This window comes from Balaenoptera borealis (genome assembly GCF_965194805.1).
Source record: "Balaenoptera borealis genome assembly, chromosome: 18".
NCBI lineage: Eukaryota > Metazoa > Chordata > Mammalia > Artiodactyla > Balaenopteridae > Balaenoptera > Balaenoptera borealis.
In genome coordinates, this window is record NC_138877.1 from 17692527 (window position 1) to 17714932 (window position 22406).

The following is a 22406-nucleotide window of genomic DNA, read 5'->3' on the forward strand; positions in this document are numbered from 1 at the left end:
GTTTTTCCACTTGGAAATGTGACATCAACTTGACTTTAAATGTATTTCCAAGCTTCGTTGTGGAACAAACCTGCAGACGGGAAGAGGAGGGGGAAGGAAAAGCCAGACACCAACCAGAGAGGAATAACAAAGTCACTTTAAATTCTGACACTGCTTGATATTGATTCTGGAAGAGGACCGGGAAGTTGATACGTAATTGGTCTGAGAAGGTTTAATTCAGCTAGAAACACTTAAATATATCTGGCATAGTTACCTAAGTCCTGAGGACTATAATGATTTTGCAGTTTTATGAGAAGGTAAGACAGGTCTGATGCACACCAGTCTCCAATGCTTAACAATGTACACAAGACCCCTTGTGTATAAAAGTTATACGGTTCAGATGACTGAAGAGACTCTATTCGTGCCAATCTCTGCTGTACGGCAAAGTGACTCAGTTATACACATATAGACATTTTTTAAAATATTCTTTTCCATTATGGTTTATCCCAGGATACTGAATATAGTTCCCTGTGCTATACAGTAGGACCCTGTTGTTTATCCATCCTATATATAATAGTTTACATCTGCTAATCCCAAACTCCCAGCCCTTCCCTCCTCCACTCCCCTCCCCCTGGGCAACCACAAGTCTGATTTCTATGTCTGTGAGTCTGTTTCTGTTTTGTAGATAGGGTCATTTGTGTCTTATTTTAGATTCCACATATAAGTGATATTGTATGGCATTTGTCTTTCTCTTTCTGACTTACTTCACTTAGTATGATAATCTCTAGGTCCATCCATGTTGCTGCAAATGGCATTCTTTCTTTCTTTTTTTACAGCTGAGTAGTATTCCACTGTATATATGTACCACATCTTCTTTGTCCATTCCTCTGTCGATGGACATTTAGGATGTTTCCATGTTTTGGCTATTGTGAATAGTGCTGCTATGAACATAGGGGTGCATGCATCTTTTTGAATTATAGTTTTGTCTGGGTAAATGCCCAGGAGTGGGATTGCTGGATCATATGGTAATTCTGTTTTTAGTTTTCTGAGGAACCTCCACACTGTTCTCCATAGTGGCTGCACCAATTTACATTCCCACCAACAGTGCAAGCGGGTTCCCTTTTCTCCACACCCTCTCCAGCATTTACTGTTTGTAGACTTTTTGATGATGGCCATTCTGACCGGTGTGAGGTGGTACCTCATGATAGTTTTTAATTTGCATTTCTCTAATAATTAGTGACGTTGAGCCTCTTTCCATGTGCCTACTGGCCATTGTAAATCAACTATATTTCAAAAAAAAAATAAATTAAAGAAAAGAGAGACTCTAGTATGTTACACAGACTCCGTTCTTCTACCCAGTAACTGCCATTCTTGCTAAACCACATTGTATCTTGCCATTTCCGTCGGTGCCACAGTCACCCTGAGAGTGCCAGGACCTCAGTGAAATTCTGTCGATTTGGAGATGAGGCAGCAGGGCTTGCAAACAACAGGATTAGAATCTTCATCTTGTTTTAAGAAGGCACATCTATCAGAGCCAAACAGACAAAAGAAGAGGATGCTAAGCAAATCCATCCCAAGGATTTGCTCATCAAGGCTGCTCAGCCTTACACTAGAGCTAGCGGGGCGAATCCTCGCAATCACAGTAACTGAGACTTATTTTAAAAAGGGATTTGTCTGGCAGGATGTCGAGAAATGAGATGAACCGTGATTAGCTTTACAAGTGTTCCAGGAAAAAAAACACTATGGACATGCTTATAAAATATATCATGGATGGGAGTTGAAAAATCAGTGATAAAATGTGGCACTGCTTTTGCTCATGATCAAACCAGCAATGTGGGAAATGGAGGCTGTGGACTCTTTTTTTTTTTTGGCCTAAAATTCAGTGAAATATTCAAATGCTTTGCTAACTTGAATGGGATGCTGACGTATCCCTGGTCCTTGTTTCCAAGTTTCCTCAGAAAAATAGGTACCTTACATCCCATTTGAAGAACAAGCTTCCTGGGCATGACTAGAAAATTAAAGATGGGGGAGACATTTAGTCCAGCCCCTCATGTTACAGATGAGGTCAGACGACTCGACCAGGTCGACCCGTTAGTCAACGGCAGGTCTAGGAGAGAACAAACATCTCCCAACTCCCAGTTTGGGGCTCCCCCTAGCTCTGAAGTGCTTAATCCTGCTAATGGCCCCAAGGACTGCAAAGCAGGAGGAGACAGGGTCCCTTGCAGAGATCACAACCTAACTGAGAAAGCAAGATGCTCACACGTGAGAAATATAAGAAAAACTCAAAATGGGAGATGGTAGGTTCTGAATGATGTAGGGGATGAATTTCAGAGATAATAACCAAAGTTTCCCTCTCCCACAATTTTCTTTTTGCCTGTGGCCCTCCACCTGCAGAGTCTGGGCTGTTCATTGCTTCAGGGCAGGTGGGGGCAGATGGACCCACCATTCATCAAGTTTCTGAATTTAGACTGTTTTCAGATCACAGCAGAGGAAACAGTCTGGAAGGGCAAGGCTCTTCTCTATTGCAAGGACTGAGGTTTCGGAGACAGAAGAGGCTTTCTGAGCTGAGAAAGGCTAAGAACCTAGGGCAGGGCGTTTACCCCGTGAATCAGACTGCAGAAGAACGTGTGATGCTGCAGGGGCGGCTTTTCCACCTCAGCAGGTGTCCGGTTTGGGCTTCTGGTGGGAGGAAGAAGACTGGAAGAGACCTGACCAAAGCCTGGATGCCAGAAGGTTTCTGAGGGTCATGTACTGAACTCCTGGGCGGAGCCCTGCAGGGGCGGGTGCTCCAGAGCAGAGCAGACCCGTGCCTTCACGTGCCAGGGGGTGAGGGTGGTGGCTCAAGAGCTAAGTTCAGCTCGATTATAGAGAAACACAACAGTTCCACTTTTATACCTGAGCAGGTGACTGTGAAAATTCATACTCACTGAAACAGGAGGTTCTTACAGAGTTCTCAATAGACAGCAGAAAGCGTTATAATCCAACTGATGGTGAGCCTCTAAACATGCCAGCTCATAGAAAGACCTCCAACTTCTGAGTCTAGATTGTCTGTGACCCACACATTTTAGCCTATGCTCAAGGCTGAGGCAATGAAATATTAAAGATGGGCTCACAGAGGAAGCCCAATTCTCCCCGCAACAGACAAAGGAAAGACTTCTCACAACTATTCTTACAAAGAAGGAAAGATAAGTCTTCCAGGCACTGGTTGCACAGCTCAGCATCAGTACCTTATGGTACCGATAATAATGTCAGAAGATGTCAGGGTGAGATAAAAATAAAAGGGGGAGAGAGAGCAAATGGAATGTTCCTTCCCTTCCATAACCAGTGTGTCGTACAAAATTTAAAAGTTTAACAAATGAGGATGAAGGAGAGAAGGTTTACAAAGAAGAAAGGAGGGAGGGCTGATGGGATCCTCTTCGCTTTCCTAGTCAATTCTGAATATTGTTAACGCTTAGTGGATATGACCTGGCTTTTTGCACAACCTTCCCTGAATACTTCCAACTTGTTTTCCCCTCAAAGGTTAATGGCAACAACACTGATGTTGAATAAAGATAGAAATTGTCTACTGGAAGGGAAATACTTTCCATGAAGCCTGTGCAGTGCACTGATGGTTTGGAGGCACCGTTATTGCTGCCTGAGGTTGGAGCGGGCATGTAATCAATACTATACTTTTAACGAGAGCCACAGAAGAGATTTCAGCTTGTGGGTCTCCAAAAGCTGAGAGTCTCCCTGTTCGCGATCTGCTCTTCAGAGCACTTGTGCCCATTGTTATTGTGTGTGTATCCATCCATACAGTTTTTGTTTATAAAAATCCCAATTTTTATAAGACGCTGGCACTCTCATTCATGCCTGTGGGAGAGTAAAATGGTACCTTTGGAGAATGACCTGGCAATAGGGATCAGAAGCTTTAAAAAGTAAGTATGCTTTTTACCTTGGCAATTCCACTCGTAGGAATTTATACTAAGGAAATAAGGAAGGATATGCACAAAGATGTAGTATAAAATGCTGATTATAATAATGAAAAAGTGAATAGAACCTATAGGACCAACAATAGGGCACTGGTGAATAAAGTATGGTGCAGAAAGAAATACAATGGAATCCTGTATAGACAGTCAAACTATTATAGAAGTAAGTTTACTGGTATATAAAGAACTTCACAATATGCTTAGTGAGAAAATTAGACTATAAAACCATCCAATATAATTTTTGGTAATAATATACACATATTTAGGAATATAGATGCTCAGAAAAAAATCTATAAAGGCAGACACCAAATTACAACTTGTTTCTGGATGGCTGCATTCTGAGTTTTCTTCTTTTTGCTAATCTGTATTTTCTGATTTTTCTACAATGACTATGTATTATTTGGATATAATTATTTTAAAACTGGGAAAAGCAGCTGGCATGTCAGGAGAATGCGTAGCAGCAGCTAATCACACTTTTGTTCCCTCTCGTGGGATAGGGGTCCTGACAACCCTGGTAGGCCAGATGTCCCTGAGGTGTCACTTCAGCCTCTCAGGGAAAATGTGATCATGAGAAGCCTGCCTCCATTTTTCTTTCATATCCTGGCTAGAAATTGACACCCTATATGTAATTGAAATCACAGAATTAAAACTTAATCTTTGAAGCCAGAAGGACAACACAATCATTTTTTCAGAAATGGATGTTTGTGTAACAGAGCATCAGGGGAGTTGTCTGTGTGGGAATATTGTCCTCAGCCTTTGATTTCCTGTTGAATATCTTTGGTTATTGCTTTTTTCTTATCAACTGTCAAACAGTAATACTGTCTAGTTTTCCAGATTCCCACTCAGAGGACTCTGAATATATAGACCCCATACCATCAAATAACATTCTAAGTGCACCCACTCTTTCACCTCCAGTAGTTTCATTCATCTCAGGTATCGTTTGCTAATTTCATGATCATGTAGATAAGGCTGCCACCTGCTTCTCAAAAAACCCCCAAACAAACAAATACCTCTAGCTTGCCTTATAAAGAACAAGTCCCATGTTTTAAAATAAACTACTCTTAGAGGAGGAACGCAATTTTCTTTTAAATTATCAATCAAATAACTTAAGTGAATAATTTTATCTAGACGTTATACAAATCCTAGAACCTACAGATTATACCATTAAAAATTAGCCTCTGAAAGTAAGAAACTTGGATAAATCACATCAATCATGGATGACTTAAGAGCAATCTTATTTACTGGGGAGATGGGCTAGATCAGTGCTCTGTAAAATTTCAGTACAAACAACTCACATGACTCAGGAAGTCAGGGGTGGGGCCTGGGATTCTGCATTTCTAACAAGTTTCAGGGTGATGCTGTGGTCTGTGGACCACACTCTGAGTAGCAAGTTTTCCAGTTTGGTGACTTTATGTGCTCTGCCAGGCCAAGAATACCCTGTCTGGGCAGCTGACAAAGTGTGGAAGGAGCAAATACCCCAACCTGCACCAGCTGGCGTTCTGTGGCTCTCAGCTTCCGCTAAGCCCCCACCTGAGTGGCTGCAAGATCCATACCTGCCAAAAATGACACTTCCAGGACTGTGGCCTTTTTATTAGCGTTACCTACAAGCTACATGTTAAATGGCTCCAGCCCTAAGAGAAAGGTCCAGGAACATAAGAAGTGTCTCAAACATGAAGCCACAGTTGTCCCAGAAAGCCTCGATGCCTGGGGGCATGGAGGAGCCACAAGCACCAGGCCCTTCTCCATAGGCAGGAGAGCCAGTTCCTAACTGGAGTGAGGCCAGTGCATTCCCAGGAGGACAGAGGAAGCCTTAAGGGCTCTTTCCCACATAGCTACAGGAGCTGGAGCGGTCAGTGGCCCAGATGCCCCATGGTAGAGAACGCGATAGGTACTTCTGAGTAAAAGCTTTAATCTCACAGTCACTTTGGAAGGCAGAGCCACAAAGCAGGACAGACCAGACAAGAAAATCAGATTGATCTGACCCATGTGCACAACACCTTAATGGTTTCCGATTGGTCTCTGCAGTCATGGCCACACATCAGGAAGGACTGTGTCATCAGCGATACAATCGTCCAGCACAAGGCCACTCACGGAGAGCCCGTCTAGGGCTGTGTAGTCATTCCAGCCGTGCAGGAGCTCACCCTGAACCTCCATGAGAACAGCTCTGCACGTGGACATGACTGTTGGGACAGAATAGGGTCTCAACCAGAATAAAAATGAGAGTAGTTCTTGTTTGGGGTTCATTTGCTGGAAGTTGTACACTCAAGACCTCCTGGCACACAAAACCCTGACTGTCCTCCATTGAAAATATATACACATGTTCCCGATGCATTGATCTGTTTTATGTCAACTGTTGGGTTTACAACAGTTATTAACACTAGTGACACTGTATATCAAGCAGTGTCACTAATATTAATAAGCCCTTTGGAATCAGAGGAAGTAGAAAATCAACGAAAGTAGTGATGGACGTGAACTGAGATACTTAAAATACCTGGCAGGTTGGTCTCTGATGATTGTATTACCATCTATAACTCTGTCTGAAAGGCGATATTCTAAATTAGAGAAAATCGGTGACTTTTCTTTTGGTGCTTTTACTGCAATAAGAGTGTGAGGCTGGGGATAGAATAGGTGGATTTTTTAGTTTTTTGGCAAACCTGTGCATATTGCCAACTCCATACTGATCACAAAATTAAGCCACTTCATTGGCTGAAATTGTTCTTCATAAGGATTAATGAATAGATTTGAGTTCTGCCTAGATCTTGTGGAATAAGATTCTGAGAGCTATGTGTTCTGAAAATCATAATGGAGAAAAGTATTGTACACAGAAGAAAAAAATGAAAACTATGACATTTACAAATGGATCATAGTGAAATTGGCTCGCACCACCTCTTCCAAGATACTGATCTTCCTTTTTTGGATGTATGTGATAAAAACTGGCTCTAAAATGAGCAGATTCTGTCAATAAGTTATCGTCTCCTCTAACAAAAACAGAAAGAAAATAACAAATATTTCATATCCCAAGTCTGAATTGAGCTCTTGGATATGGAGACACAGATCATATATGTTCAAATGTCCCCCGTCACTGACGAGTTCGACAGTGCGCAATCGTATACATCCAAATGTCCCCCGTCACTCGTGAGTTCGACAGTGCGCAATCGTATACATTCAAATGTCCCCCGTCACTCATGAGTTTGACAGTGCGCAATTGTATCTTTTCAAGGTGTTGCTGCTTTGAAAGCTCCTTACATTGTTTATTAATTAAACCACAATGGGCTTATCTTTCCCTGCACGCTGACGGGACCCACAGATGTGGCCAGAGACAAAATCAAAACGTATGATGCTTCGGCATCCTGAAACAGCAAGGAAATGATGGCACCACTGAGAAGTGAAAGGGAAAAGACAGCATTTAGAAAGATGCGCGCGTGAGAAAAGGCAACCTCAGGAAGGGATGGTATGTCATGCTGTCAGAGCAGCGAGGCAGACCTGACAAGCCCCATGGTGGCTCTAGACCAGCTACAGTGCCTTGCAATTAACCGAAACACCCCAATTTTCCTATTTAAAAAACACCTGCAATCCACCTGACCCTTTTTCCTGGACACCAGAGTGTGTCCAGAGGCCCCCGGCACCAGCTGGACCTCTGTAAGGCTGCCCTCAAGGGCAGGTCATAGACATGGCAGCCCCAGGAAAGCTGAGGGGACAGAAGTCCATGGGACCAATAGCCTGTAGAAGCTCGGGGCCAGCAGGGAGAGTGTAGGCAGGAAACAGGGAAGCTACCTGAGTCACTGGAAGGACAGAGCAGGAAGTCAGGGAAAGAAAGTTAGGGAAGAAATAGTAGGGCAGGAATCTGAGGCCTGGAGGAGGGAGGTGAAGATAGATTCAGTGACTCCCGCCCACCCACCCACGACATGCGCCTTTTTTCTACAGCTTGCTACACGCTCCTGGGCTCAAATGAGCAAAACACGCTGCTCATGGCCATTTCTCCATAATTTCAGACCCAGAGAATTCCTCAGGGCATTGCCAAGAGCCCGCTCTATCATTTCAACTGACCTTTTATCACGTGTGCTCTGAAAAGCCTGAAGGGGCACAAAACCGCAAGGCAGTCCTGCCCTGACTGGCAGTTTATAAGGGCCAGGTGAAGAGTTAACGACTCTACTTGAGGTTCAAGAAGGAACAGTCTTAGGGCACAATTAGTAGGGCAACTAGAGAAGAGGCTCTTGGAGAAGAGTCTCAAACAGAGAGGACTAGTTAATTCTTTGACTGCCTCCTACTGGCATTATCCTGGGGCTAGAGACCCGCAAGAAATGGTATACTATCCTGAAAATATCATTTTTTCAGCTCCCAGCATCTTCTAAGACGAATTCTCCAAGTATCATCACGATCTTTATTTGAAAGGAAATATTCAATCACACGTGAGAATTTCATTAGCATTACGAAGCACAGTTGATGTTTTTCCCCCAGCATAATTATTGTTTTTCTTTTATTCTGTTTATAAAATTCCCCCTTTCTATTTAAATCGCTTAAGAATGCAAATTGTACACAGTGGCTTGATGATCTTCCAACCAGGTTGCTGGAAAAAACAACCTAAAATTCTGAGAGTATAAATTAAATTCAGCTTCCTAAGGAAGTATTAGGCTTTACTGAGATCTCCTGTGTGCTAAGAGTGGGTTTAGTTTTGCAGAAAACACAAAGAAAAAGCCTTTCTGCCCATCAATCTAAAAAATACAAACGGACAAGTCGCAATTAGAAAAAATTCATCCACATAAAACCAAAACATCCATTAAAGAAGCCCCCTCAGCCACTCCCCTGAATTGAAAGTGACGCGGGACACAGTCAACAGAAATGCGATTCTTTAACCCAAGAGGTCGAGGAGAAGCAGGAAGCCCAATGATCTCATGGTGCCCCCCTTCCACTTATTTGAGGGGAGGGGGGAAAAAAAGCAGCAGCTGCCCCTCACCACAAGGTCTCTACCGCCACCGACTTATGGGCAGCTCACAATACAGAAGCTCAAATTGATTCTGAACAGCGCTCACTTCAGGGTTAATGCTACGGGCCTCCAGAGAGGATGCCCATCCTCTGGACTCTTATTCTGGGACCAAGGAAAAAGATACAGTGTCCTTGATTCTTCACGACTTTCCTCCCTCCCTTCTCCTCTCTTTTTAGAGGAGTTTCTAAGACAGTCACATCTGAGCATCCCAGAGCTCCTGGAGAGGTCCTTAGAGGTCATTCAGCCCAATTTCCTCATTCCAAAGAGGGGGAAACTGAGGCTCACAGAGGGTAAATGACTTGCCTGAGAGCACACACCTAATGTATGGTGGAACCAGGACTGAGGCCTAGGACACCTGAACCCCACACCACTGATCTGGTACTTTGTCTTAGGGATGACCTTTCTTCTTCTGCCATCAGGGGCAGGCAGCGTGAAGAAGCAGCCCCTGCATTCCAAGAAGAAAACCGGCAACTAAATAGAGTGATGTTCTCGCAGGAAGCTCTGCTGACAATCCCGGTAACGACAGAAACCAACTGTGGACAGAGTCTAACCCCAGCTCTCCCCAAGGAAGCACTCGGGCCTCTGTGAACTCAGGAACAGACAGGTAAAGGGGCATCCGGTGAATGTGTGGGAAGAACCACTTGCACACACAGAAAAGTCCATTTCCTAAAAGTAAATGGTAACCAATGCTCAAATCCCAATCGGGAGTCAGGAGTCATTCAGAAACAAGCCATTCAGTGGCGAGAGGCTGACAGATCGCAGGAGAATGACAATGACGTGCGGGAGCTGCTTCCAGGACCAAAATGTGGGAACTGGGACCGCCTGGTCAGCCCTCTGGGCCCGTGGTCACACAGAAGGTGCTGGCACCAAGTTGGCTGTGACAGGGAGAGTGACCCTGGAACTGCACCATTCAGGAGAAATAGGAAACTTCTTTCTACTCAGGCCTCTGAGTGATTATCTAGCTTGTGGGGAAATGCTATTTTTAACATCTACTTGGAAAATACTTTTTATTATTGCAGCACTGTTGAACCTATGTGTTAAAGGATAGATTTAAGACTCTAGATTTAATATCATTTTTTTCTTTTCAGAAAGGGTCCACTCTGTTACCTTTAACTGAATGCATAAGGGGCCTTCTCCTGTGTATGGGTGCGGCCAGGATTGATGCTCCTGGCTGGGAGGAAAGGCAGTTCAGGCAACAGAGAGAGCAAAGACAGCCAGGGGCCCACCAGTATCCCCTCAGCTCTTCTTCCTGCCCAGAACAAGGATGTGATGGCTGTGGCAGAGGCAGCCATTCTGTAACTTTGAGGCAACCCTGAGGATGGAAGCCAAAATCTGAGGACTGTGTAGCACACTTGCACTGCCTCCTCTGGACTTTTTTTTTTTTCAATTAGAGGAAAACAAACCCTTACTTAAGTCATTTTTTTCTCTATTATTGGTAGTCAAATACATTTCCTAACTGAAATATGAAACGCATATACACCCTCACTCACCAAGAGGCCCCAACACTGAAGAATGAGGCAGGACTCGCCAAAAATTTAAAGAGAAAAGGAACAGCAATAAAAGGCTATTGATCCCAGTTGCACTAAGAGAAATTCCAACTCAGAGATCGCAATTAAAATAATGGAGAGAAAAACATCCCAAACCAAATTACCCATTTCGCTGACAAGAGAGGCGCTTTGTTGTGACCCAGAGGACTGCTTTGGGAGCTACAAATTGAGCAAAGGCTTCGGGCAAGTATTTTATAAAAATCATTCTTAAAGAAATGTAGCCTCTGGGCAAAACTGAAAATGGCAGCAGAGAGAGAGAGAGAGAGTTCAAGAGAGCATTCTCTGATTTTAGGAACGCAGAAGCGTCAGGGAGGGAATGCAAATCACTGGAGCATTATTTTCATTATTACTAATGGTTCTTAATAACTAAGGGGCAATGCTGGGTCTCCAGTTGGCTGAAATGATCAGAAATTGCTCGCTGCAGTTATACTAACTAAATATAATTTGACACTAAATAACCATCCCAGATATACAGCTTTCCGCACAGTATCTCATTGCAAAGGAAAAACTAAGCCATAACATCAATAAATAGAATAATCCAATTAAGTGTCTTTCCATTTGGGAACTATTTAGACTTGAGAGCTTATCAGGATAGTGAGATAGGCCAAAACAGTTCAGTGTTTACCGACTCAAAAAATCAGGGCTTTTATTGTAAGAAAATTTTTTTGTTATTTTAAAATAAGTGTTTAATCAGTCTGAATGGCTCTGTAGTGATCTTCATCATTGTAAAGTGTTCCTAGATATAACGCCTAATTTCCCATAAATAGATTTACTTGTAATTTAATATTCAATACAAACACCTTTTTCTATGCTCAGAGTATGTTTATAAACATACTTTTTTTTTTTTTTTTTTTACCATATATAATCATCAGCTGTGGTATCTGCCTGCAGGTACAGAAATACACAGGAGGAAATCTGCCCAACAGAGGAACTGGGGCCACCTCATGACCCAATGAATGCACTCTGAGCTGTGAGCCCACGGACAGCAGGTATTTGATACATGTTTGTTGAATGAATGAGTTACCTCAGCTTCATCAGAGAAGGTATTTTCCAAGCATGCGGGTTAGTAAAGCCTGGGCTAGTTCCTCCAGGCTGAATTTCCACAGGGAAAGTAGTGGCACGTCTAGCCCTCAAATCAAGGTACAATCACATTCTCCAGGAAAAGCCTCCACTTCTCTCCACTCCCCAGAGAATCCTGTATCACACCCTTTGGCCAGGATACCTTCGGAGATTCTTTCTATTAAAGCAAGGGTTACATGGACGGCCTTCTCTACATACAGAGATGGGACTGACCCCCAGGGGGACTCGGAAGACAAAGCTGAAGGACATTTAAGCCATACTTACTGCTGGTGGAGGACATGTGGCTGTAGTCAGACCTGAAACACAAAACCTTAGTATTAGTAGGATTAGACATTATTTTTCTCTGTCCAAGTGATCTCTTCAAAGTAGAATTTTAAACAGTCAGTGGTAAGTAGCATTTAACTGGTAGAGAAATGCCACAACTTAAAAACTGTCATGCTGCGGACTGTTTTGTGCAGAATCAAGTTATGTCTGGATTTGAAAGCACAACTTTAAAGGCATTCTAGAAATCCGGGGTCCTTCATATGGGCTCTGTGAGTCTCCCAGATGGAAGACCAGATGGGTCCCGAACCATCTAAATTTACTGGCAAATTTTTGAATGGAAGCTTATTTTCCCGGGGAGAACGCTCAAAGTTTTCAGCAGACTCTCAAAGGGGTTCATGACTCCCACAAAAGGTTAAACCACTGCAAAAGGTTAAACCCTTGAAATGTCAGCACCACCCCTCAGGGAAATGTTTCTTTGCTGATGTAAGCAGAGGGGAGGTGGACCCTGGTGAGTGAGAGGGAACCCTGGCTGGGAGGGCTTCCACATTCAAGGCCTGGCTGACCATCAGATAACACACAGGCACAATGATGGTTGATTTCAGTTCCATCTGGGAAGAAATCCTGCTAGATATTAGAGGAACAGGATGTGGGCTATGATCTGGAAAGGGAAAAGGCAGGGTTAGGGCCAGGGTGAAATAACCCATCAGTTTGTATGCTGAAAAATCAGCTGCTGGCACTCGGCCTCTGTGAGAATGGGAATGTGGCCAGGAACTTGTCTGCTTAATCTCTGCTAAGCTTCTGCTCTACTTGTGTGGCTCTTAAACCGTCCCTCTCTGGCAACGTACATGGTATAGAAGCTATTGGTTTTCTCCCCACAGTGTCCCCAAGTCATTCTTGGCAGGAAATTAAGCTCTCAGGCATGGAGGAGTTTATTCTACCAAGGTGGTAGTTAGGGGACATAGTTATGCAAATAAAGTGGTTAATTATGTTTAATTTTATAGATATACACTCCTTTTATTTACTTAGTCTCATGCTGCCTTTCTTGAATCATCCAATTTTTACTCCATTGAGTTTCTTACCACATTAAAAAGATATATACACAACTTTTTTGAAAAGTCATAAAAAGCATGCCTCTCACTAATTCAAACCACCTACATCTCCCACACAAAATGATGCACTGACTTATTGGTAGAGGAACAAAATGGAAGAAAAACAGCATGTGATTTTCTCTTTTCAAATGAAATACTTTAGTTGTCACAGAGTCACTGAATTTCAAAACTGGAAAGAATAACAACTACTAACATTTGCATATCCCTTTATATACTACAAACTGCATCCACTGAGATCTCATCCAATTTTTTATATCATTGATTAGGAAACTAAAGTGATAGTATCTGTAAGGAGACCAGGAGGTGAGGCTTGAACTAGGCAGGTAGAGCGGTGGTAAGGAAGGAGTTAGAAGGGAGAATGGATTGGATAGAGCCTGGAGACATGCTGGCTAAGGGAAAAGGGAGAGGAGAGGGTGGGAGAGAAAATGAGAGAGGAGAGTCAGGGATCCGGAACATTCTGAAATGCAGGATTTGTAACCCTAGTGTTGGTGCATTAAATTCTTTCTGGAACCAGGCAGGACATAAATAAACTTTCGGACAATACTTAGAAATGTAACTGTACATATATGCAATGAATACTCAACCAACATCCACTGTGGTAGATGCAACAGCAGAACAATTCCATTATAATATGATCATCTTAAGATGGCCAGGCTTCAAAGAAATTGCATGACAATTCCAATAAAACATTCAGTAAGAATGTGCAATCGTATTGATTTTATTATTAAAATTCTGTCAGTATTTTCAGCTAGGATCTTCCAAATACTCTTGAAGCATATGGGTTTCGCATATGCATACGTTTTAAAGATCTGCATACAGATGGATACCTACATAGAATGAAATTTACATTTGAAACATATTCCAAGAATCTTAAAGTATTTTAAGGGGGTATTTTAGGGCAGGTGCTAGCATAACGGATGCCCCTGCCATGAATCTCTCCATATTTCTCATGATGAAAGGCACCGCCCAGGTCAGGCCTGCCTGTCACTCTCGCCCTGCTCCAATTCCTTCCTCATACAGCAGCCAATCTTTGCAAGACACAAATCTGATCATGTCCCTCTCTGGATGAAGTTCAAGCTCGACAGTGCACAACAGTACACCCCTCTTTCTATGACTGATGGCCTCTGCCCAGCTCTGTGGTCTCATCCATCACCCCAACTTCTACCCCTGTCCACCATCAAAACAGAAATCAAACAGAAAGAAAAGTCACCTAAAACTTCACATTACTCTCCAGCCTCTGGTCCTGGTGACGTAATTTGTACCCAGTTGCCATAACGATGGAGATACAATTTTAAACTGCTCTTTTCACTAAACTCCATCATAAAATGCTGCTACATAGTTTCTGTAACTATAATTTTAGAAAAAGTGATGCACTGTAATCTAGTCAACCATTTCCCTTTTGTTGGCTATATGATTGTTCCTGATTGTTCACTTTTGCAAAGCCCATGGTGATGAGAAATTTATAAATACAGCTTGATATTTAATTTCCTTGGAAAAATTATCATGATGGGGAATGGGGGTTGAGTCAAGGTATGAAGACTTTTATAGTTCTTAAAATACATTCCAAATAACCCCAAAAGGTTATTTACTAGAAATATGGCTGGTGAAAGACAAGCTGTAAAGCTTGAAAAAACTGTATGCATAAATAGGTTCAAACAATTTCAGATACTGACTATGGTTCTCTGGAGGGATGTGTACTCCCAGCTTTTTTAGGTAGGAGGAAGCAAGCTGTAGGGTACCTGTCTTGGGAATTTTGTTTATTGGTCTCACATCCTAAGAATTTATCCAGTTGGCTCTGAATAAGACATTCAGCTTTGCCAGAATGAAGCATGCAAGGTGAATCCACAAATTTTAGGACGGAAAATTTGTGGACACATGATACAGATGAGCAGAATAATACAAGGATTATATATATTCACATGCCTGACACGCATAGTAAACACATTTTCAAACATGACATTTATTTAGTATCTGTGCCAATAATGAACAGAAAGTAAGATGTGGTCCCTTGACTGTACTTTAATTATAAGTATAGGGGTTAAATATAAAGGAGTCTGCACTCAAGATAGTTTACCACCGTCAGCAGCCTACTTGCCAATTTTTATATTTATATAAAATGGATACCTTCCTAAATTCTCTTTTCCAGGGAAATCCTGGGATAAGAATTGACCTTGGTATTTCTGTAAAACATCAGCTCATTGCACCATGGACCTCATCTGTTAACTCCCAGTCCATTGAATTAGATGCCATGGTAATTTAGAGCTATCTAGCTCCACCTTGAACGCAAAGATAATAGAGTACCAATAGATCATCTTGTCTTCTATGCAAGATTTCCCCATCTAAAATTCTTTAAGCCTGTCCCCTTTAAAAATGGATTCTACCTATTCCTTTCTATCCACCTGTTTATAAACTCTAGACCTGAAAATTGTTTATCACTGAAATCACAGTGACGCATCAGTTGGAGGTCACCCAAAGATAAAGAGCATGGTATGACCCTATGTTTTCAGAAGCTCAGTGACAGCTGCCACAGACGTGGAGATCCATTAATGCCAGGTCAAACTTCTGAATGAAAATAATCCATCAGCTATGGTTATATCTGAAAGACTGGCTTAGAGGCCAAATCTGAGAGACAGCACTAATGCAACACCCATTGGAAAACATTCATCTTAGCCTTTTGTTTGGGTTTACAAAACACTGCCTGTCCCTCTGTTAAGAGACTCTTGTTTCTTAAGACAGTTGACCATGGTCAATAGCCAACTTGCCAGTTTTTTCTAACAGAAAGTACACAGAAGCACAAGGCTTGTTTTCAAGTGGATCTGGAAAGTGGGAGTTTCAAAATGACATCAATCGCCACAGAAGAATGCTAGTCTGCTTTTAGTCTTAGCCTGTATTGCTGGGGGTGTCAGACAGCAAAGGTAGCATTTCGAGCAAAAGAAAATGTCTGAGCAGAAAACAAGAATTAATTACAGACCAAACAGCTCTTTGAAAGGCAACTTCACTAGGCAGGAGGTGTGCTGGAGACCCAAGCTGCAATCTAGGCCACTAACTAGTCAGGCACCCTCTGAACCTCCGTTTCCTCAGCTTCAAAATAAAAATAATTATCAGATTGAGGCATGTGCCGTACTCTTTCAGATGTTCTGAACAGTAATCAAATTGCTTAAGGCAATTTAAAAGCATCAGAGCCTCTACTGTGATGAGTACAAAGAACATATGGTCTTGAGTGCACCTGGAGATGTACATTTTTATCATATAAAACTCTAAGTTTACCACTTGGAGTGTGTTTCATAAGAAATAATAATGTACTGAGGGTTTACTTATGCCAGGCACTGTTCTATGGGCTTTAAGTGTATAGACTCATTTAATCCTCACAACCACCCTATGAGGTGAGTACTATTATTGTCATCCCCATCTTGCAAAGGAGAAAGCTGAGGGCAGAGAGAGGTTAAGTAACTGGCTCAAGGTTCCACAATTCCTAGGTGGAGGAGCCAGAATCTGAACCCCAGCAGGCTGGCTCTTTGGACTGTAGCTTTCAAAGAGATCAGCACAGTCTGTCTACTGGCAGCGGAATCCACGAAGGTTCTTGGAAGCACCTCTGATATGCTGCTAAAAGGATCAGTTATCAGCTCAAGCAACAGCCGCAGATTTCCCTTGCTCCTATGTTCTGTTCACACCAGCCTAGCAACAGTCCCTCTCCCCCAGACCTTGATGATCTCAACTACCCACTGTCTCTCTCTGCCTGCCCCCAGGTGGGTGAACACCGCTGCAGGAAAATCAATGGCAAGGTAGACTGGTACCTTCATATGTAATCACTCATCTTGACTGGGTTCTCACTCACCATCGCCCGGAACAACAGTGCCAAGTCTCCATTCTCCTGGGGGACGGGGGCTGCATTTGCACTGAATGGAAACCCCATCTTCCCTTCTCTCCCACTGGTTGCAACAGGGATGTCCCTCCTCTTTCCAAAGCCAATCTGTCCACATGACCTGAAGTCCATCTACCCGCATATTTTCAGAAAGCTGACATCACAGATAGCCGTTTTTCTCCTACGTAGTTATCATTTCCCATTTACAGAATCCTTTCTATGAGCATTTATTGCCCAAGTCATGCCTACGTTTAAGAAATCCTTCCCTCTCAGAGGCAAAGAATATACAAATCAATTTTCACTGCAAAGTAAAGGAGCTGTTACAGTGGAGGATTACTGGACTGAATGTCAATACTATGACATAGTATGAGTGTGTTTCATGTTTGGTAATTGCAATCATTGTTGCTTTTGTTGTGGTCATCCATGTACAATGCTTGGTGTCAGTCGATTTATCTCTTGTAAAAATAAAATACAGTGTGTGTGTGAAAAAAAAAAAAAAAAAAAAGAAATCCTTCCCTCATCCCACTCTCCCCTCCAGCTACTGTCTCTCCTCACCCCTCCCTTTCCCAGACAAAGGGCTCCAGCCACCTCACGCTGACCCAGCTTCTCCTCCACTACTCCTCTGCCTTCTTTTCATTATCTCCCTTTAAAAAGAAGGGAGATGATTTCCTCATCCTGATTTGTTTCTCAATAGCACAGCTGATCTCTTTCCTTTCTTCCCTTGGCTTCTAGGATATCACCTTCTTCCTTTTTTCATTCCATGCCTAGTTTTTCTCAGGCTCCTTTATCAGCTCATCCTCCTCTACCTGACATTTAAATGCTGTAGTTTTTCAAGGCTGGTCTTAAATAGTACCTGCTTCCCAGATTTGTTGAAGGATTAAATGAATTAATGAAATACGTAAGTCTTAGAATGGTACCTGGCACATAGTAAATGCCAGGCTCGTGTCTGCTATGAACTTTAGTTGATTGAATCCACTCCTAGGGCTTCAACTGCCATTTTTAGGCTGACAGTTCCCAACTGCAGTCCTCCTGTCTGACCTCCTCTCTAGGTAGATTACTTGACTGCTGACTCATCATCTTTACTTGGATGTCTCCCAATACTTCAAACGCAGCATGATGAAAATGAAACTTATACCCTGCCCAAACGTGGTTTGGAGGGGATCACAGGCTACTCTGAGAATCTGATGAAAAACAGTATCTTATAAAACTTCACAAAGCCCATCATTTTGCATGCAACTTAAAGCAATTCATGCACCCCAAATTAAGGCTCCCTGTCTGAGTGGATGTGTCACTTGAGCTGACTCTTGAAAGAAGAGTAGAGTTTCACCTGGCAGACAGGCGTGCCAGGTGGAGAAGGGCCTAGGGGCAAAGAGGGCAGCTTGACACAGGTGAGGAATTGGAAAAAACCCAGCTGATGTGGTTATATGCAGGGTGCAGGGACAAGCCTGCCAAGTGACAAGGCCAGAGAGAGAGGGGTGGGGACCCCATTAACACTGGGGCTTGTAGGCCATGCTAAACTCTTTGTGCTTTATAGATGACAGAACCACTAAAAGTTTGCAAGGCAGAGAGACACGATCCGATTTGCATTTTTAAAAATAATGATAACAAACACATACTGAGCAAGCTTTCTTCATGTTTTCTACACAATCTCGACAGGTAGCTGTACGAAAGCTGGAGAGGGTAAGAGGTGGCAAGCTCTGGAAAAGCAGGGAAACTGTGAACAGTTTTTTAATAAGTAATCTCAACTTTAAGGAATATATGAATATGCAGCAAATACAAGACTAATAAGCATTCACTGAAACTATTTCATTTAAATGCATGCCACTTTACCTTTAGCTTAAGAATGCTACTGAGGCAATAAGAATTCTTCAAACAATTCTGTCCTGTTAATTTACACACTTATGACAGAGACAGAGAGGTGTCAGCATACTCAGCAAGCCCCTCCCAGGAGCCCTGACAGCTGTCATGCCGTTTGTTGGGATGCCGGGGCGATGACACTTCTGGGTCAGGGCTTTCTATTTCTCCGAGAGAGCCCCGGCATAAAAGATCTGTTTCAGGTGAGCTCTGCAAATTGAAAACCAATGGACCAGCCGGTGCTTTATCTAACCCAGCTGAAAATGACCTGGTTACTTTTGTTCTGTTTCTTCTACTCCTGTTCAGCTAACTGGGGCGGGGCGGGGGTAGGGGGGGAGCCAAGGATCTTCAGTTAAAGTTGATAAATGCCCCACATACAAAGAGTGGGAGAAAGCACAGGAGTTCAGTATTTGGAATCAGGTTACAACACTGGAGTGTAACAGGGTTCTGTAGCGAACCATCAATGATCACAAGGGCGGATAACAGGGAAAGCCCATTGCAGGGTAAATGTTTTGGGGCAGTAAAGTCCCGGATTTGGGCTCCAGTGGATAGAGGCTGTAAGGAAGGGCGGGGTTGGGCAGGCAGGGCGTGCTGCCTAGGGAACCTTTCTCCGGGTCAGGTGTGACCGTAGGTCCATTCTGGGCCTGGACTCTCTTCCTGTCCTCACAGGGTTGCCAAATCCTTAGATCTATGTCTAAATCTCCCCAGCCTTCTTGGAATGAGGCTTTCTGTGTTCTGGGCAGCTCCAGCCCTCCCCCTGGGTTACTGCAGATAGGCAAAGACACCCTTTCCTTCTGGGTCGGTACCCGCATCCTGGATGTAACGCTGACTCTGCACCGGGAAGTCCTCTAGAGATAGGGGCTGGGCGGAAGCGTTTACAATGACGTTCGTCTCCTAAAAGACATTCAGTCTTTTGTCCCACTCAGGAAAACAGTGTTGTTCGGAGAGGAGATTAGTCTCCAAAGGTTTGGACTTATTGTTTGAGTCCGCTGAAGAGAAGACATTTTTAAAAATAAGTAAGGCTAGATCATAGCATCATCTTCATCCCACCTGTGCCCAAGGCAAGCGGCTCCAACTGGGACAGGTGCGCTCAGAAGTGAGGAAGTTCGGCGGGGCAGTGGAGGAGTTGGGGAGGGCGTCTTGGCAAGCACAATAAAGCCATAAAATGAAAAACGCCATCCTCTTAGAAGACTTCTGAAAGACTTTTAGGTCTCACGTGTCCTACTCTCTTTACCTTTTCTCCCCATCCCCAGAACCCCATCCTGGACTCCAGGGGGTTCCGGAGCTACAATAAGAAAGTCCTCGCGGAAGGTGGAAACAAGTGCAAGAGCATCCCTTGTCTCTCTAACGGTGATACAGGGGGACACTGCATTTGCCCGGCACTCCGTATCAGCTCAGTCATGACGGAGGGCAAGACGGGCTGGGGTGGTGTGGGCTGCGTGGGGTTACCCTGAACCTTGCGTCCTTCCACTTTTCTGCCCTCCAGGGTGGGGCCCGCCCTGACCCGGGGCAGCCACGGACCCCGCCGCTCTGCCCTCAGGGCCGGCCCAGCAGAGAGCGGGCTCGCCACAGCCCCTCCGGTTTCCCCAGGGGACCCGGCAGGAGAAGCAGTCCCCGCAGCCGCGTTCCGCCGAAGCGACTCCGGCGCGGGGTCCAGGAAGGTCCCGGGCCGGGAGGAGCCGCCGCGCAACTCGGAGAGTGGCCCCCGCCCACTGCCCGGCCCGGTCCGCGCGGCTCACCCTCCGGTCTCTGCGCCCGAGTCCACGCAGTCATCCTCCTCGCCGCTACCCGCCTTGGGGTCCATAGCGCGTTCCCCGCCGCTCTCCGCTCGCGGGCGCCGGCGTGACCCGGGACGCGCTCCCTCCGGGCCGCCCAGCGCAGCCCGGACCAGCCCGAGCTGGCCGGGCTCCCTCTGAGCGTCTCACGGCCGGGGCTCCGGCAAACAACTCAGGCGCCACCCCGCGCCGCGCCCTCTCCTGGCCGCGCCCAGCCAGGCCCCCGGGGCTGCTCCCGCCCCGCCCCTCGCCGCTCGGCCGTGCGAGCGTGTGCGCGTGCGAGAGGGTGCGTGCACGGATCGCGTGTGCGTGCGGGGGTGTGCACGTGAGCCAGGGTATGTGCGTACGCAAGAGGCCGTGTGCACGCGGTGTGAGCGCGCGCGGGGGGATGTGTGCAGAGTATGAGCGCGCGCAAGAAAGTGTGTGCATGTGCGCGAGGGTAGGTGCGCGCGCAAGAGGGTGTGTGCTCCGGCTGTGAGTCTGTGCGCGAGCTCGCGTGAGCCCGCGTGTTGCGCGCCTATGAGTGGTGTGAATGCATGAGTGGGCGAGGTCTGTGTGGCCGTGCACACTTGTCTTTGTGGTTTGCTGTGGGTAGGTATGTATCTGTAGGTGCACGCTTCTGGGTGTCTGCTGACCGCGTGTTCCCGTCTGTGCTTTGTGACCGCGTGTGATGTGTGAGTGAGCCGTCCCTCTCCCCTGGGCCCACAGTCCCGGAATTCAGAATCCTAGGGATTGCCCGGAGGTTCCTCAGCCCCAGCGTCGCGAGTCCCACCGAGAAACCCCCGGCCGCACGGTGAAAGCAAGGAGGAATCAGTTATACTTCTGGACCAGTTAGAACATCTAGGTGTTTTCGTACAGTTTCCTCAGAATTGCCAACACTGAATTCATTATCACCTTTCTTAGCACAGGTCTTAGTGGCTTCCCACCACCAACTTGCCAGTTTACAATTGGTGTCATGCATTCTTTTGCTAGTTAAAAAAAAAAAAAAAAAAAAAAGCCTTTAAAAATAACTTAAAGACCATTGCAGGCACCTGCATTCAGGGGTTGTTGTTGTAAGGGGATAATGGATGTTTGTAAAGTACCCTGCTCAGCACCTGGGGTGAGTTAATGATCACTATTGGAGAGCCTCACCTCCTCTTAGTAGGGTGAGGCTGGATGGAATTTGGGGGCAGGGAGGATCAAAACAATTTGGATTTAATTCTGACAGCCCTGTCCAAGCCATTGGAAGGCACTCATTTCTTCTTTCTCCTGTTTTAAAGCAAGTTATTTAACCTCTTTGAGCCTTTATTTACTTATCTGTAAGATGGGACTATTGATAGCTACCCTATAGCCTGTTGTGAATTTATTGAGATCATACATAAAAATACGTAGCATTGGTCCTGATACGTGCTAAGCAGTAGTACCAGGCAGCTATCATTACTTTTAAAGCATGAGCTAGCTGCATTCCCAGTCTCAATTTGCAAAGCAGTGACGAGTGGTATCGCTGAAGGGGAATCCATTGTCTTTCCTCTCTCCCTCTCTCCCCCTTCTGTTCTTCCTTCCTACTTACCTAAATGTCACTCCTTTTGATTCTTATCTTAATTAAATTACATAAAAGAGAAATCCAACTAAACAAAAGAAGAATAGACATGCAATCTCATCATCAAGAAAAAACACAGGTAAATATGCCAACCCCAAATCTTAACTGAATTGTCCTTACTGAGCATAAAATCCCTTGCACACAAAACAGAAATGGATATATTATACTCAATTTGTGCTCATTAGCTGAAAGAAAGGAGCATGCCAGTTCAAAGGAGACTCGCCCCGCTTCCCACCCCATGTACTGATTCCTAAAAGAAAATTCTCAGATGAGGCAAAAGGAATGTTGTGAGAGATTTACAGCACAACGTCATTAATGACCATCTTAAATTTATCCATGCAGTTGATAACTAAATACCAGACAGGAGGCTGAATTCTGGATATACAAATAAGGGAAAACAGCAACAGA

At 44.5% G+C, this 22406-nt stretch overlaps 1 protein-coding gene across 9 annotated transcripts in view; it reads right to left on the reverse strand.

Moving 5' to 3' along the window:
- Positions 1–20578, reverse strand: part of FAM124A (family with sequence similarity 124 member A) — a 173254-nt gene extending 152676 nt beyond the window's left edge. For all 9 annotated transcript variants that reach the window (XM_082365522.1, XM_082365524.1, XM_082365523.1 and 6 more), the window contains exons 1-2: positions 20384–20578; positions 11820–11851 (exon numbers count right to left, since the gene is read on the reverse strand). In XM_082365522.1, coding sequence (XP_082221648.1) covers positions 11820–11851; positions 20384–20448 — 97 coding nt within the window. In that variant the 5' untranslated portion in view covers positions 20449–20578. The remainder of the gene's footprint in view (positions 1–11819; positions 11852–20383) is intronic.
- Positions 20579–22406: the final 1828 nt, after the last annotated feature.